The sequence below is a fragment of the Pseudophryne corroboree genome, chromosome 5, assembly GCF_028390025.1.
Source record: "Pseudophryne corroboree isolate aPseCor3 chromosome 5, aPseCor3.hap2, whole genome shotgun sequence".
Classification (NCBI taxonomy): Eukaryota; Metazoa; Chordata; class Amphibia; order Anura; family Myobatrachidae; genus Pseudophryne; species Pseudophryne corroboree.
The window spans coordinates 836,876,313-836,892,310 of record NC_086448.1 but is presented as its reverse complement, the minus strand read 5'-3'; the positions used below and the strand labels follow the sequence as shown (position 1 = coordinate 836,892,310).

Below are 15,998 nucleotides of genomic sequence, written 5' to 3'. Positions count from 1 at the left end.
GTAGGAGTGACAGAGCAGGCAGAGTAGGAGTGACAGAGCAGGCAGAGTAGGAGTGACAGAGCAGGCAGAGTAGGAGTGACAGAGCAGGCAGAGTAGGAGTGACAGAGCAGACAGAGTAGGAGTGACAGAGCAGGCAGGGTAGGAGTGACAGAGCAGGCAGGGTAGGAGTGACAGAGCAGGCAGAGTAGGAGTGACAGAGCAGGCAGAGTAAGAGTGACAGAGCAGGCAGGGTAGGAGTGACAGAGCAGGCAGAGTAGGAGTGACAGAGCAGGCAAGGTAGGAGTGACAGAGCAGGCAGAGTAGGAGTGACAGAGCAGGCAGAGTAGGAGTGACAGAGCAGGCAGAGTAGGAGTGACAGAGCAGGCAGGGTAGGAGTGACAGAGCAGGCAGAGTAGGAGTGACAGAGCAGGCAGAGTAGGAGTGACAGAGTAGGCAGGGTAGGATTGACAGAGCAGGCAGGGTAGGAGTGACAGAGCAGGCAGAGTAGGAGTGACAGAGCAGGCAGGGTAGGAGTGACAGAGCAGGCAGAGTAGGAGTGACAGAGCAGGCAGGGTAGGAGTGACAGAGCAGGCAGGGTAGGAGTGACAGAGCAGGCAGGGTAGGAGTGACAGAGCAGGCAGGGTAGGAGTGACAGAGCAGGCAGAGTAGGAGTGACAGAGCAGGCAGAGTAGGAGTGACAGAGCAGGCAGAGTAGGAGTGACAGAGCAGGCAGAGTAGGAGTGACAGAGCATGCAGAGTAGGAGTGACAGAGCAGGCAGGGTAGGAGTGACAGAGCAGGCAGGGTAGGAGTGACAGAGCAGGCAGAGTAGGAGTGACAGAGCAGGCAGAGTAGGAGTGACAGAGCAGGCAGGGTAGGAGTGACATGGCAGGCAGGATAGGAGTGACAGAGCAGGCAGAGTAGGAGTGACAGAGCAGGCAGTATAGGAGTGACAGAGCAGGCAGAGTAGGAGTGACAGAGCAGGCAGAGTAGGAGTGACAGAGCAGGCAGGGTAGGAGTGACAGAGCAGGCAGAGTAGGAGTGACAGAGCAGGCAGAGTAGGAGTGACAGAGCAGGCAGAGTAGGAGTGACAGAGCAGGCAGAGTAGGAGCGGTAGAGCAGGCAGAGTAGGAGTGACAGAGCAGGCAGAGTAGGAGTGGCAGAGCAGGCAGAGTAGGAGTGACAGAGCAGGCAGAGTAGGAGTGACAGAGCAGGCAGGGTAGGAGTGACAGAGCAGGCAGGGTAGGAGTGACAGAGCAGGCAGAGTAGGAGTGACAGAGCAGGCAGAGTAGGAGTGACAGAGCAGGCAGGGTAGGAGTGACAGAGCAGGCAGAGTAGGAGTGACAGAGCAGGCAGAGTAGGGGTGACAGAGCAGGCAGAGTAGGAGTGACAGAGCAGGCAGAGTAGGAGTGACAGAGCAGGCAGGGTAGGAGTGACAGAGCAGGCAGAGTAGGAGTGGCAGAGCAGGCAGAGTAGGAGTGACAGAGCAGGCAGAGTAGGAGTGACAGAGCAGGCAGAGTAGGAGTGACAGAGCAGGCAGAGTAGGAGTGACAGAGCAGGCAGGGTAGGAGTGACAGAGCAGGCAGAGTAGGAGTGACAGAGCAGGCAGGGTAGGAGTGACAGAGCAGGCAGAGTAGGAGTGACAGAGCAGGCAGAGTAGGAGTGACAGAGCAGGCAGGGTAGGAGTGACAGAGCAGGCAGAGTAGGAGTGACAGAGTAGGCAGAGTAGGAGTGACAGAGCAGGCAGAGTAGGAGTGACAGAGCAGGCAGAGTAGGAGTGACAGAGCAGGCAGTATTGCTTTGCAGGAATACACCTTGTGGATTGGTTGGTTCATACACAGTGATGTCACAGCAACCCAATAAGTGTCAGCTTCATGGAAATGTGAGACCCCATCAAGAGACACTGCCACAGACGTGTGGCAGCCTGCAGCTGTCTGTAATGGAGGGGAAAGTCATATTATAACAGTGCTGCAGTGGAATGTCAGGGTAGCACTGGACAGCATACTGTATTTTACCTCCATGTTTCGTAGCTGAGAGTTTCAGTTTGGACCAGTGCTGGTGGGTGGACGTGGGGTTTTCTTATGGCACGGGACCTCCGCACTTGTGCTAGTTGGGGAATTTGATGGGGTTGAGTAAAATGTACTATATGGCTGGAGACTGGAGTTATCCTTTGAGTTGCAATATAAGTAATATAATGGAGCCATGGGTGCACGGTAACTAGGACTTAGCAACATTCTGATGGGTCCCCAATGCTTCCCCCAGTTCTCTCAGCAGTGGTTCTTTTATGCCCATTCGTGGTGCCCTCAGTTTACATTGTGACACAGTGCCCCCAGTTTACATTATGTTACACACTGCCACAGTTCATATTATGCCACACAATGACCCTTATTTCACCTTGTACCACATAGTGCCCCCAGTTCATATTATGCCACACAATGACCCTTTTTTCACCTTGTACCACATAGTGCTCTCAGTTCATATTATACCACATTATAGTGCCCTCAGTTCATATTATACCACATTATAGGGCCCCCAGTTCATATTATACCACATTATAGTGCCCCCAGTTCATATTATGCCACATTATAGTGCCCCCAGTTCATATTATACCACATTATAGTGCCCCCAGTTCATATTATACCACATTATAGTGCCCCCAGTTCATATTATACCACATTATAGTGCCCCCAGTTCATATTATGCCACATTATAGTGCCCCCAGTTCATATTATACCACATTATAGTGCCCCCAGTTCATATTATACCACATTATAGTGCCCCCAGTTCATATTATGCCACGTTATAGTGCCCCCAGTTCATATTATGCCATATTGTAGTATCCCAGTTCATATTATGCCACATTGTAGTGCCCCCAGTTCATATTATGCCATATTGTAGTATCCCAGTTCATATTATGCCACATTGTAGTGCCCCCAGTTTATTTTATACCACATTGTAGTACCCCCAGTTCATATTATACCACATTGCAGTGTCCCAGTTCATATTGTGCCACATTGTAGTACCCCAGTTCATATTATACCACATTGTAGTGCCCCTAGTTCATATTATACCACATTGCAGTGCCCCAGTTCATATTATACCACATTGCAGTGCCCCAGTTCATATTATACCACATTGTAGTGTCCCAGTTCATATTATACCACATTGTAGTTCCCCAGTACATATTATACCACATTGTAGTGCCCCAGTTCATATTATACCACATTGCAGTGCCCCAGTTCATATTATACCACATTGTAGTGTCCCAGTTCATATTATACCACATTGCAGTGCCCCAGTTCATATTATACCACATTGCAGTGCCCCAGTTCATATTATAGCACATTGTAGTGCCCCAGTTCATATTATACCACATTGTAGTGCCCCAGTTCATATTATACCACATTGCAGTGCCCCAGTTCATATTATACCACATTGCAGTGCCCCAGTTCATATTATACCACATTGCAGTTCCCTAGCTTATATTGTGCCACATTGCAGTGCTCCAGTTCATATTATACCATATTTTAGTATCCCAGTTCATATTATACCACATTGCAGTGCCCCAGTTCATATTATACCACATTGTAGTGTCCCAGTTCATATTATACCACATTGCAGTGCCCCAGTTCATATTATACCACATTGCAGTGCCCCAGTTCATATTATACCACATTGTAGTGCCCCAGTTCATATTATACCACATTGCAGTTCCCTAGCTTATATTGTGCCACATTGCAGTGCCCCAGTTCATATTATACCACATTGCAGTGCCCCAGTTCATATTATACCACATTGCAGTGCCCCAGTTAATAGTGTGCCACATTGCAGTGCCCAGTTCATATTATACCACATTGCAGTGCCCTAGTTCATATTATACCACATTGCAGTGCCCCAGTTCATATTATACCACATTGCAGTGCCCCAGTTCATATTGTACCACATTGCAGTGTCCCGGTACATATTATACCACATTGCAGTTCCCTAGCTCATATTGTGGCACATTGCAGTGCCCCAGTTCATATTATACCACATTGCAGTGCTCCAGTTCATATTATACCACATTGTAGTGCCCAGTTCATATTATACCACATTGTAGTGCCCCAGTTCATATTATAACCACATTGTAATGCCCCAGTTCATATTATACCACATTGTAGTGCCCCAGTTCATATTGTGCCACATTGCAGTGCTCCAGTTCATATTGTGCCACATTGCAGTGCGCCAGTTTATATAGTACACCCACTGGTCAACGGTGAATAGGTCGACACTAGAAATAGGCCGACACGAGCATTAGGTCAACATGTAAAAAGGTCGACATGAGTTTTTCAAATTTATTTCCATTTTTTTTACTTTTTCATACTTTACTATCCACGTGGACTACGATTGGGAATGATAAACTGTGCCGAGTGCAACGGTAGCGCAGCGAGGCACCTTACCCGAAGCATGGCGAGCTTAGCGATCCATGCGAAGGGACACGGTGCACTAATTGGGGTTCCCGGTCACTTTACGAAGAAAACACCAAAAAAACATGAAAAACTCATGTCAACCTTTTTTCATGTCGACCTTGTTCATGTCGACCTAATGGCAGTGTCGACCTATTTCTAGTGTCTACCTAGCCACTGTCAACCAACAGATGTCAACCTAATAGGTGTCGACCCTGAGTCTCACACCCCCTGAGCACAGGTGTGAATCAGTGATAGTACGGTCATTGGAATGTCTTCTTACAATGAGCAGCAGATCTCTTCTCCTTCTTGTGGGACTCTGAGATCTCCCGGTGGGTTTGGGTGAGAACACAAGTCTGGCGCTCGGAATATTTATAGCCACAGACTCAGCTGCTGTTGGGAATTCTGAATCTGCTAAATTCTCATTCTCTTTCTGGTTCTACCAAACGTCAGATGAAGCGGCAAATCTCAATGAATCTATAGTACAGCGCGGAGGTTCTGATGATTGAAATTTGCAATCCTTTTGCTCGCATGCTGGGGGGCCGACCATCGCAGGGCAAGGCTGCCCAGCCTGCTGACCACCGCCTCCCCCCTTACAACAAGCAGAAATTGCGAACGTATCACTTTCTTAGCAGAAATAGAGGATGCAGGAGGCCCGCCGCCACGTTCCCAATCACTGCGATCACGCCCCCCTTCACGCCGCAACGCCCACCATTTGCCCACCTCCACCCCCGCAACGTTCCATCTCCGCCCTGCAAACGGAGCGTTGCTGTCCCCCCCTGCCCTGTGACCGACCTATGCATGCGCCGATCGCAATATTTCCGGTTGGATCGCGATTTGTGATCCAACCTGAATTAGCCCCTTAATCTTTTTATATATTTTTTGTAACTGTACCTGAAATGATTTGATGATCATATACGGAGGAATTGAGAATACAATTTATTTACATAATTCCGGACCTCAGACAGAAATATGTCTATTTTATGCCTTGCGCCCACTTTGGGATGCAGGCACGCCCCGTGTGCCCCATGAGGCGTGGCCTCAGCACTGTCCAGGTGCACCTTAGTTAGACTTGTATCTGCTGACATACTTTTAGGACTGAGGAGGAGAATCAATACCTGGTTTCTGAAGAATAGCGGAATAATACATGATGATGATGAGAAGAAGAATGATGAGGAGGATGATAATAATTTAGAGGATGACGAGGATCATATTGATGATGATGATGATGATTTTGAGGAGGATGGTATTTATGATGAGAATGATGATGAGTATGATATTGATGACGGGGATGAGGAGGATGATATTGATGATGAGGATGAGAAGTATGATGATGATGATAAGTTTTGTGGTGAGAAAGGTGATGATGATAAGGATGAGAATGAGTTTAAAGGTTAATGAGGAGGATGATGATGATGATAAGTTTTGTCGTGAGAAAGGTGATGATGATAAGGATGAGAATGAGTTTAAAGGTTAATGAGGAGGAGGAGGATGATGATGCTGAGTATGAGGGGATGGTGAATATGATATTGAGGATGACGATGTTGAGGAAGATGATAATGAATATGAAAATGTGGATGAGATGATTATACGTTTCGGGATGATGAGGATGATGATGATGATGGAGAAGAGAACCATGATGATGATGATGAGGAAGATGATAATATAGATGATGTTGAGGAGGAGGAGGATAATGAATATAAAGATGTGGATGAGTATGTGGATGATTATGGTAAGTTTGAGAAAGGTGAAAATGATGATGAGAAAAATGAAGACCATGATGATAATGATAATGAGGATGAGGAGTATGAGGAAGATAAGATGATGAGGAGGATAATGAGTATGAGGATAATGATGAAGAAGATGATAATGAGAATATGAACATGACGATGAGCATGTGGATGAGGATGGTGATAATAATAATAAGTTTGTGGATGATGAGAATAATGATGATGAGCAAGATAATGAAGATGAAAACCTTGAGGATGATGAGCATGATGATGAGGAGGAGGATGATAATGAAGATGATGATAATAAGTTTGAAGAGGATTATGATAAAGATGAGGATGATGATGATGATGATGAGAGAAATTAAGACCATGATGTTAATGAGTATAAGGATAATGAGTATGAGGAAGATAAGAAGATGATGAGGAGGATAGTGAGTATGAGGATAATGATGATGATAATGAGAATATGAACATGACAATGAGCATGTGGATGATGAGGATGGTGGTGATGATAATAAGTTTGTGGATGATGAGACTAATGATGACGAGGAAGCTAATGAAGATGAGAACCGTGAGGATAATAATGAGTATGATGATGAGGAGGAGGGTGATAATGAAGATGATGAGTATGTGGATAATGATGATAATAAGTTTGAAGATGAGGACCATGATGATGATGATGATGATGATAATAATAATAATAATAATAAGTATAGTATGAGGATGATTAGGAAGATGAGGACCATGATGTGATTATGTTAATGTGTATGAGGATGATGAGGAGGAGGTTTATGATGAGGATGGTGATGATAAGGATGAGGATGGTGATGAGTATATAGACGATGATGATAATGATGATGATGATGATAAGTATGTTGCTGATGATGAGGATAATACACATGTTGATAAGGATGATAATGATAATAATAAGGATGAGGATGGTGATGAGTTTCTTGATGATAATGATGGTAAAAAGTTGTTGCTGATGAGCAGTATGTTGATGATGATGATGAGAAGGATGAGGATGGTGATGAGTATATTGATGATGGTGATGGTGAGTATGAGGATAATGATAAAGATGAGGATGATGAGTTTCTTGATGATGATGGTAATAAGTATGTTGCTGATGAGCAGTATGTTGCTGATGATGATGAGAAAGATGAGGATGATGATAATGAGTATGCGTGCGGGTAATGATAATAAGAATGATGAGGATGGTGATGAGTATATTGGTGATGATACTGTAAGTATGTTGCTGATGATAAGGATAGTGAGTATGTTGATGATGATGATGATGAGGAGGAGTAGTATGTTGATGATGATGAGGATGTTGATGATGATAACGAGGATGATGAGTGTGACGATGAGAACAGAATTAGCTCATATGTTTTTGTGTTTGGGAAACCATTAGGTTTCTCATTTTCCGATATATACCGGTAAGTATGAGGGCGGATGTGATTATGAGTTACTTTCTTTGTGTATACTGAATTATGCGAGTCAGTGTAAGACACAGTTATAAAAAAAGAAAAGAATCCAACAGCGCTTGGGATAAACGGGTACCGAAACTGTATACCAATAAACGTATAGAGAATACCACCGTGTATCAATTGAAAATACTCAATAGTCTTTATATAATTCAATTTTATAATAAAACCCAATGAAACATTAAAATAGTACTGTGCACAGTATTAGGCAAACATGTATCAAGAGATCATTAAGTTAATACAATGTTTCAGACTTTTAAAAAAGAAAAGAAAAAAGCAACAATGTCATATGCTGTGTGTCTCAATTATGCTGCTTTCAGATCGCAAATGCCGGATCCCACCCGGTAAGAGAAACGTGTCCTTACCGGGTGGGATCCGGCATTTGCGCTCCTTTGCTGGCTTTCCGACCCGGCAATATACCGGGTCGGTTGCCATAGCAGCGGGGGGCGCAGCAGCAGCAGGGGCGGGGGTGGAGGCGGCGCCGGGAGATGAGCTCATCTCCTGCGCCGCCTCTGCCTATGCTGTGAATGGGAGCCGTGTCGCATCGGAACGGCTCCCATTCACACTGCACCTGACCCGGTATTCAACCCGGTGATAACCCTTCTATTTTACCGGGTTGAATTACCGGGTCAGGCGACCCGCTAATTCAGCAAAGGAGCTTTCACATCGCACACTGACCCGTTTCGACACGGCAATATGCCGCGTCGATACCGGGTTATTTGTGCGATGTGAAAAAGGTATTAGAGGGGGCATATTCCAATACACCTTATGAGTTCATATATTCCCTGTCTTATTGTGATAATTATGATCCGGTATGTTAAAACAATCTCTCACAAGCTTGTACATAGTTAGTTTGTGGATATAGTGTACATCACTTACTCCAGTCACCAATAGTGTCCGGCTTTAGGGGGTCATTCCGAGTTGATCGCTCGCTAGCAGTTTTTAGCAGCCGTGCAAACGCTATGCCACCGCCCACTGGGAGTGTATTTTAGCTTAGCAGAAGTGCGAACGAAAGGATCGCAGAGCGGCTACAAAGTTTTTTTGTGCAGTTTCAGAGTAGCTCAAAACCTACTCAGCGCTTGCGATGACTTCAGACTGTTCAGTTCCTGTTTTGACGTCACAAACACGCCCTGCGTTCGGCCAGCCACGCCTGCGTTTTTCCTGCCACGCCTGTGTTTTTTAGAACACTCCCTGAAAACGGTCAGTTACCACCCAGAAACGCCCTCTTCCTGTCAATCACTCTGCGGCCAGCAGTGCGACTGAAAAGCTTTGCTAGACCCTGTGCAAAACGACATCGTTCGTTGTAATACTACGTTGCACGTGTGCATTGCGCCGCATGCGCAGAAGTGACTTTTTTTGCCTCATTGCTGCACAGCGAATGAATGCAGTTAGCGAACAACTCGGAATGACCACCTTAGACGGCTGTATAATGGACGTGGTGAGAACAGTGTCCATAGGAATTAGCTGAGCTGTATGTAGGAGCAGATGGTGATGTTGGATTATCCAATGTACTGGATCGATTGCAACAAAAAGGGGGAGGAGTCCTAAAGCGTTCCGTCACGTTCACAATACCTTTGAGAAAGTCACGTGAACGTAACTAGTCGCTTAAGGTATGTTGCAATGGCGGCTACAGTTTGATAGCACCCTTCCGATGGCCATCCCTACCTTGGATACATTCTCTTTTCGGAAAACAAAATAGTAACATCCAGTGACGGCAGATAAGAACCATTTGGCCCATCTAGTCTGCCCATGAGATCTTGCCTTGCGCAGAATACAAGACGCAGGATGGTATTGACACCATCTTCCTGCACCAGCCTGGAAACGCGGTGCTATAGCAGATAAGTAACCAGAAGACGTCACACAGAACATCTTCTTATTTATTACCAGTTATTTATATAGCGCACACATATTCTGCAGCGCTGTACAGAGAATATTTTGTCCATTCACATCAGTCCCTGCCCCAGTGGAGCTTACACTCTATATTCCACATTTACAGGCACACACTTACACACTAGGGTTATTTTTGTTGGGAGCCAATTAACCTACCGGCATATTTTGGGATTTTGGTAGGAAACCGGAGTACCCGGAGGAGTATGGGGAGAATATACAAACTCCACACAGTTAGGGCCATGCTGGGAATTGAACCCATGACCTCAGTGTTGTGAGGCAGTACTGCTGACCATTACACTATCCGTGCTGCCATCCAGTCTTGCAGCTTCATAAATGCCCTTCGCAGAGGTGACTTAGCTGAAGTTGTCTGAATGTTGTGCTGTTTGCAGAACCCGTCTCCCTCCTCTCTCCCCATCACTTGTCCTGCATGGGGGGCCCGGTACTCGGTGACAGAACAATTCCAGGAGCCTTGAAGTGTGATAAACTGTCTGGAACACTCCATCTGCCAAGCCAGCGTTAAATAATTCACACCGCGCACTTTCATCTCCCCTAAGCCGCGGCATTCATTATCACATCACACTCCTGTCACTCAGACGTCCCAAGGCAGAGATGCTGTTTTATGGAACCTGGAGGGGTCTGAAGTTCACCTGTCAGCGCGTTTCACACTGTACCGTGCCGGTTGTTACATCACGCGCAATGCTCTGCACATTGCACAGAGCAGGATGGGGTTTATTCACATCAGGGATCATTTACCTTACTGCCGCACATGACCCGCTTATCCACTGCCTACACAAGAGCCGTGGTCTTATCAGCCTCCTCTCCTTCACCAGTGCCCTGCCTCGCATGTCCTGCAGCCACAATGCATCCAGTGTCCTGCCCTCCCTGACCTCACCTGGTGCCTCTCGCAGTGCTGAACATGTCCTGCAGCCACAATGCATCCAGTGTCCTGCCCTCCCTGACCTCACCTGGTGCCTCTCGCAGTGCTGAGCATGTCCTGCAGCCACAAGGCATCCAGTGTCCTGCCCTCCCTGACCTCACCTGGTGCCTCTCGCAGTGCTGAGCATGTCCTGCAGCCACAAGGCATCCAGTGTCCTGCCCTCCCCTGGTGCCTCTCGCAGTGCTGAGCGTGTCCTGCATCCACAAGGCATCCAGTATCCTGCCCTCACCTGGTGCCTCTCGCAGTGCTGAGCGTGTCCTGCAGCCACAAGGCATCCAGTGTCCTGCCCTCCCTGACCTCACCTGGTGTCTCTCGCAGTGCTGAGCGTGTCCTGCAGCCACAATGCATCCAGTGTCCTGCCCTCACCTGGTGCCTCTCGTAGTGCTGAGCGTGTCCTGCAGCCACAATACATCCAGTGTCCTGCCCTCCCTGACCTCACCTGGTGCCTCTCGCAGTGCTGAGCGTGTCCTGCATCCACCTGCAGACACCTGACCACACCCTTAATGTTCTCACCCTACCCCTACCCTCTCTGGCTCTACATCCCCAGTCACAAGGAGTCATGTGTCCACTACTTCTACATGTGAACATATAAGAGCGTTGCTCTGCAAACACAACAGATGTGCCTCCATCATGAGGCCTGCACTTGCTGTACACTTTCCCAAAGCTGCGCCTCAACTATAACTATTCTGTGCTGCCAGCGATAACACGCACCCACTTTTAGGGAGAGAAGTCCTTGTGCCCCCACCTTATACATGTTCCAGACTGGGAGGGTGGAATTTATCCCAGATTGCTGTTTCTTTGTTGTATTGGCTCATTGCTTATTGTATGTCCATCATTATGTTACAGGAGCCTTATTACGTTCGCTGTGTGAAGCCCAATGACCAGAAGTCTCCTATACTGTTTGATGACCGGAGGTGTCTCCACCAGGTAGAATATTTGGGTCTCCTGGAGAATGTGCGCGTCAGGAGAGCTGGATTTGCGTACAGACAGTCCTATGACAGATTCCTCCTCAGGTAATGGTATACGGTCATTCTACAGCTGGCAGCTAGAATATGGATGTGTAAGGTTATAGTAGCGAGGTCTCCTTGCATCTGATCATAAAAGCAGGGGGGTTTCTTACACAGGTCATGTCAGATGGGACTCCTCATATCTGTCTGTGTAAGGTTATGTTGGAGGGGGCTCCTCATATCTGGCTGTGTAAGGTCATGTCGGAGGGGACTCCTCATATCTGGCTGTGTAAGGTCATGTTGGAGGGGACTCCTCATATCTGGCTGTGTAAGGTCATGTTGGAGGGGGCTCCTCATATCTGGCTGTGTAAGGTCATGTTGGAGGGGGCTCCTCATATCTGGGCCGTATAAGGTCATGTTGGAGGATGCTCCTTATTTCTAGGCTGTGTAAGGTCATGTTGGAGGGGACTCCTCATATCTGGCTGTGTAAGGTCATCTTGGAGGGGCCTCCTCATATCTGGGCTGTGTAAGGTCATGTTGGAGGGGGCTCCTCATAGCTGTCTGTGTAAGGTCATGTTGGAGGGGGCTCCTCATATCTGGTCTGTGTAAGGTCATGTTAGAGGGGGATCCTGATATCTGGGCTGTGTAAGGTCATGTTGGAGGGGGCTCCTCATATCTGGCTATGTAAGGTCATGTTGGAGGGTGCTCCTCATATCATGTTGGAGTGGGATCCTGATATCTGGGCTGTATAAGGTCATGTCAGAGGAGGGATCCTCATATCTGGGCTGTATAAGGTCATGTTGTAGGGGGCTCCTCATATCTGGCTGTGTAAGGTCATGTCAGAGGGGGCTCCTCATATCTGGGCTGTGTAAGGTCATGTTGGAGGGGGATCCTGATATCTGGCTGTGTAAGGTCATGTTGGTAGGGACGCCTCATATCTGGGCTGTGTAAGGTCATGTTGGAGGGGTCTCCTCATATCTGGGCTGTGTAAGGTCATGTTGGAGGGGGCTCCTCAGATCTGGCTATGTAAGGTCATGTTGGAGGGGGCTCCTCATATCTGGTTGTGTAAGGTTATGTCAGAGGGGACTCCTCATATCTGGCTATGTAAGGTCATGTTGGAGGGGGCTCCTCATATCTGGGCTGTGTAAGGTTATGTCAGAGGGGACTCCTCATATCTGGCCTGTATAAGGTCATGTTGGAGGGGGCTCCTCATATCTGGGCTGTGTAAGGTCATGTTGGAGGGGGATCCTCATATCTGGCTGCATAAGGTCATGTCAGAGGGGGATCCTCATATCTGGCTGTGTAAGGTGATGTTGGTGGGGACACCTCATATCTGGGCTGTGTAAGGTCATGTTGGAGGGGGCTCCTGATATCTGGCTGTATAAGGTCATGTTGGAGGGGACTCCTGATATCTGGCTGTGTAAGTTCATGTTGGAGGGGGCTCCTCATATCTGGCTGTATAAGGTCATGTTGGAGGGGGCTCCTCATATCTGGCTGTGTAAGGTCATGTTGGAGGGGACTCCTCATATCTGGGCTGTGTAAGGTCATGTTGGAGGGGGCTTCTCATATCTGGCTGTATAAGGTCATGTTGGAGGGGGCTCCTCATATCTGGCTGTGTAAGGTCATGTTGGAGGGGGTTCCTCATATCTGGCTGTGTAAGGTCATGTTGGAGGGGGATCCTCATATCTGGGGTGTGTAAGGTCATGTTGGAGGGGGCTCCTCATATTTGGCTGTATAAGGTCATGTTGGAGGGGGCTCCTCATATCTGGCTGTGTAAGGTCATGTTGCAGGGGGCTCCTCATATCTGGGCCGTATAAGGTCATGTTGGAGGATGCTCCTTATTTCTAGGCTGTGTAAGGTCATGTTGGAGGGGACTCCTCATATCTGGGCTGTGTAAGGTCATGTTGGAGGGGGTTCCTCATATCTGGCTGTGTACGGTCATGTTGGAGGGGGATCCTCATATCTGGGCTGTGTAAGGTCATGTTGGAGGGGGTTCCTCATATCTGGCTGTGTAAGGTCATGTTGGAGGGGGATCCTCATATATGGGCTGTGTAAGGTCATGTTGGAGGGGGCTCCTCATATCTGGGCTGTGTAAGGTCATGTTGGAGGGGGCTCCTCATATCTGGCTGTGTAAGGTCATGTTGGAGGGGACTCCTCATATCTGGGGTGTGTAAGGTCATGTTGGAGGGGGCTCCTCATATTTGGCTGTATAAGGTCATGTTGGAGGGGGCTCCTCATATCTATATCTGGCTGTGTAAGGTCATGTTGGAGGGGGTTCCTCATATCTGGCTGTGTAAGGTCATGTTGGAGGGGGCTCCTCATATCTGGCTGTATAAGGTCATGTTGGAGGGGGCTCCTCATATCTGGCTGTGTAAGGTCATGTTGGAGGGGGCTCCTCATATCTGGCTGTGTAAGGTCATGTTGGAGGGGACTCCTCATATCTGGGCTGTGTAAGGTCATTGTTGGAGGGGGTTCCTCATATCTGGGCTATGTAAGGTCATGTTGGAGGGGGCTCCTCATATCTGGCTGTATAAGGTCATGTCAGAGGGAGATCCTCATATCTGGGCTGTATAAGGTCATGTTGGAGGGGGCTTCTCATATCTGGCTGTATAAGGTCATGTTGGAGGGGGCTCCTCATATCTGGCTGTGTAAGGTCATGTTGAAGGGGGTTCCTCATATCTGGCTGTGTAAGGTCATGTTGGAGGGGGCTCCTCATATCTGGCTGTATAAGGTCATGTTGGAGGGGGCTCCTCATATCTGGCTGTGTAAGGTCATGTTGGAGGGGGCTCCTCATATCTGGCTGTGTAAGGTCATGTTGGAGGGGACTCCTCATATCTGGGCTGTGTAAGGTCATTGTTGGAGGGGGTTCCTCATATCTGGGCTGTGTAAGGTCATGTTGGAGGGGGCTCCTCATATCTGGCTGTATAAGGTCATGTCAGAGGGAGATCCTCATATCTGGGCTGTATAAGGTCATGTTGGAGGGGGCTTCTCATATCTGGCTGTATAAGGTCATGTTGGAGGGGGCTCCTCATATCTGGCTGTGTAAGGTCATGTTGGAGGGGGTTCCTCATATCTGGCTGTGTAAGGTCATGTTGGAGGGGGATCCTCATATCTGGGGTGTGTAAGGTCATGTTGGAGGGGGCTCCTCATATTTGGCTGTATAAGGTCATGTTGGAGGGGGCTCCTCATATCTGGCTGTGTAAGGTCATGTTGGAGGGGACTCCTCATATCTGGGCTGTGTAAGGTCATGTTGGAGGGGGTTCCTCATATCTGGCTGTGTAAGGTCATGTTGGAGGGGGATCCTCATATCTGGGCTGTGTAAGGTCATGTTGGAGGGGGTTCCTCATATCTGGCTGTGTAAGGTCATGTTGGAGGGGGATCCTCATATCTGGGCTGTGTAAGGTCTTGTTGGAGGGGGCTCCTCATATCTGGGCTGTGTAAGCTCATGTTGGAGGGGGCTCCTCATATCTGGCTGTGTAAGGTCATGTTGGAGGGGACTCCTCATATCTGGGGTGTGTAAGGTCATGTTGGAGGGGGCTCCTCATATTTGGCTGTATAAGGTCATGTTGGAGGGGGCTCCTCATATCTATATCTGGCTGTGTAAGGTCATGTTGGAGGGGGTTCCTCATATCTGGCTGTGTAAGGTCATGTTGGAGGGGGCTCCTCATATCTGGCTGTATAAGGTCATGTTGGAGGGGGCTCCTCATATCTGGCTGTGTAAGGTCATGTTGGAGGGGGCTCCTCATATCTGGCTGTGTAAGGTCATGTTGGAGGGGGCTCCTCATATCTGGGCTGTGTAGGGTCATTGTTGGAGGGGGTTCCTCATATCTGGGCTGTGTAAGGTCATGTTGGAGGGGGCTCCTCATATCTGGCTGTATAAGGTCATGTCAGAGGGAGATCCTCATATCTGGGCTGTATAAGGTCATGTTGGAGGGGGATCCTCATATCTGGCTGTGTAAGGTCATGTTGGAGGGGGCTCCTCATATCTGGGCTGTGTAAGGTCATGTTGGAGGTTTATACAGGATACACAAGGATTGTATGCAATACATTGAAAGTATTGAAAATAAAATGATGAATGTATAGCTTTGCTGGCTAGCTCACAATACAGATTGCCACTGTATACACCCCACGTCCAAGTTTTCAAGGTTCAGCTGCTGTACGAGTTGACCAAAGGAAAAGTGTCTGTTCCTTGAGCTATCTCATCTGGAACATAACCTAAACCCATGTGTGGGCCCCTACAGCTGAAGAACACGGGGGCAGCATGGATGGTGTAATGGATAGCATTGCTGTCTCTCTGCACTGAGGTTGTGGGTTCGCTTCCCATCATGGCCCTAACTGTGTGGAGTTTGTATATTCTCCCTGTACTTGCTTGGGTTTCCTCCCACACTCCAAAAATATACTAGCCGATTAACTGGCTGTCGATAAAAATGACCCCTAGTGTGTAAGTGTGTGTAGTGTGTAAGTATGTATGTGTACAGTGCACACTAGATGGGCCAAGTGGTTCTTACCTGCCGTCACATTCTATGCGTCTATACTGGTACAATAGGCAAAGGGATCTTGCAGTGTTCATAAGATAGATATATAAGTA

At 47.8% G+C, this 15,998-nt stretch overlaps 1 protein-coding gene across 1 annotated transcript in view; it reads left to right on the top strand.

Moving 5' to 3' along the window:
- Window positions 1-15,998, top strand: part of MYO1G (myosin IG) — a 508,951-nt gene that overhangs the window by 135,035 nt on the left and 357,918 nt on the right. Inside the window, exon 15 of the mRNA XM_063924584.1 lies at window positions 11,310-11,476. Within this exon, the coding sequence (XP_063780654.1) occupies window positions 11,310-11,476 (167 nt within the window). The remainder of the gene's footprint in view (window positions 1-11,309; window positions 11,477-15,998) is intronic.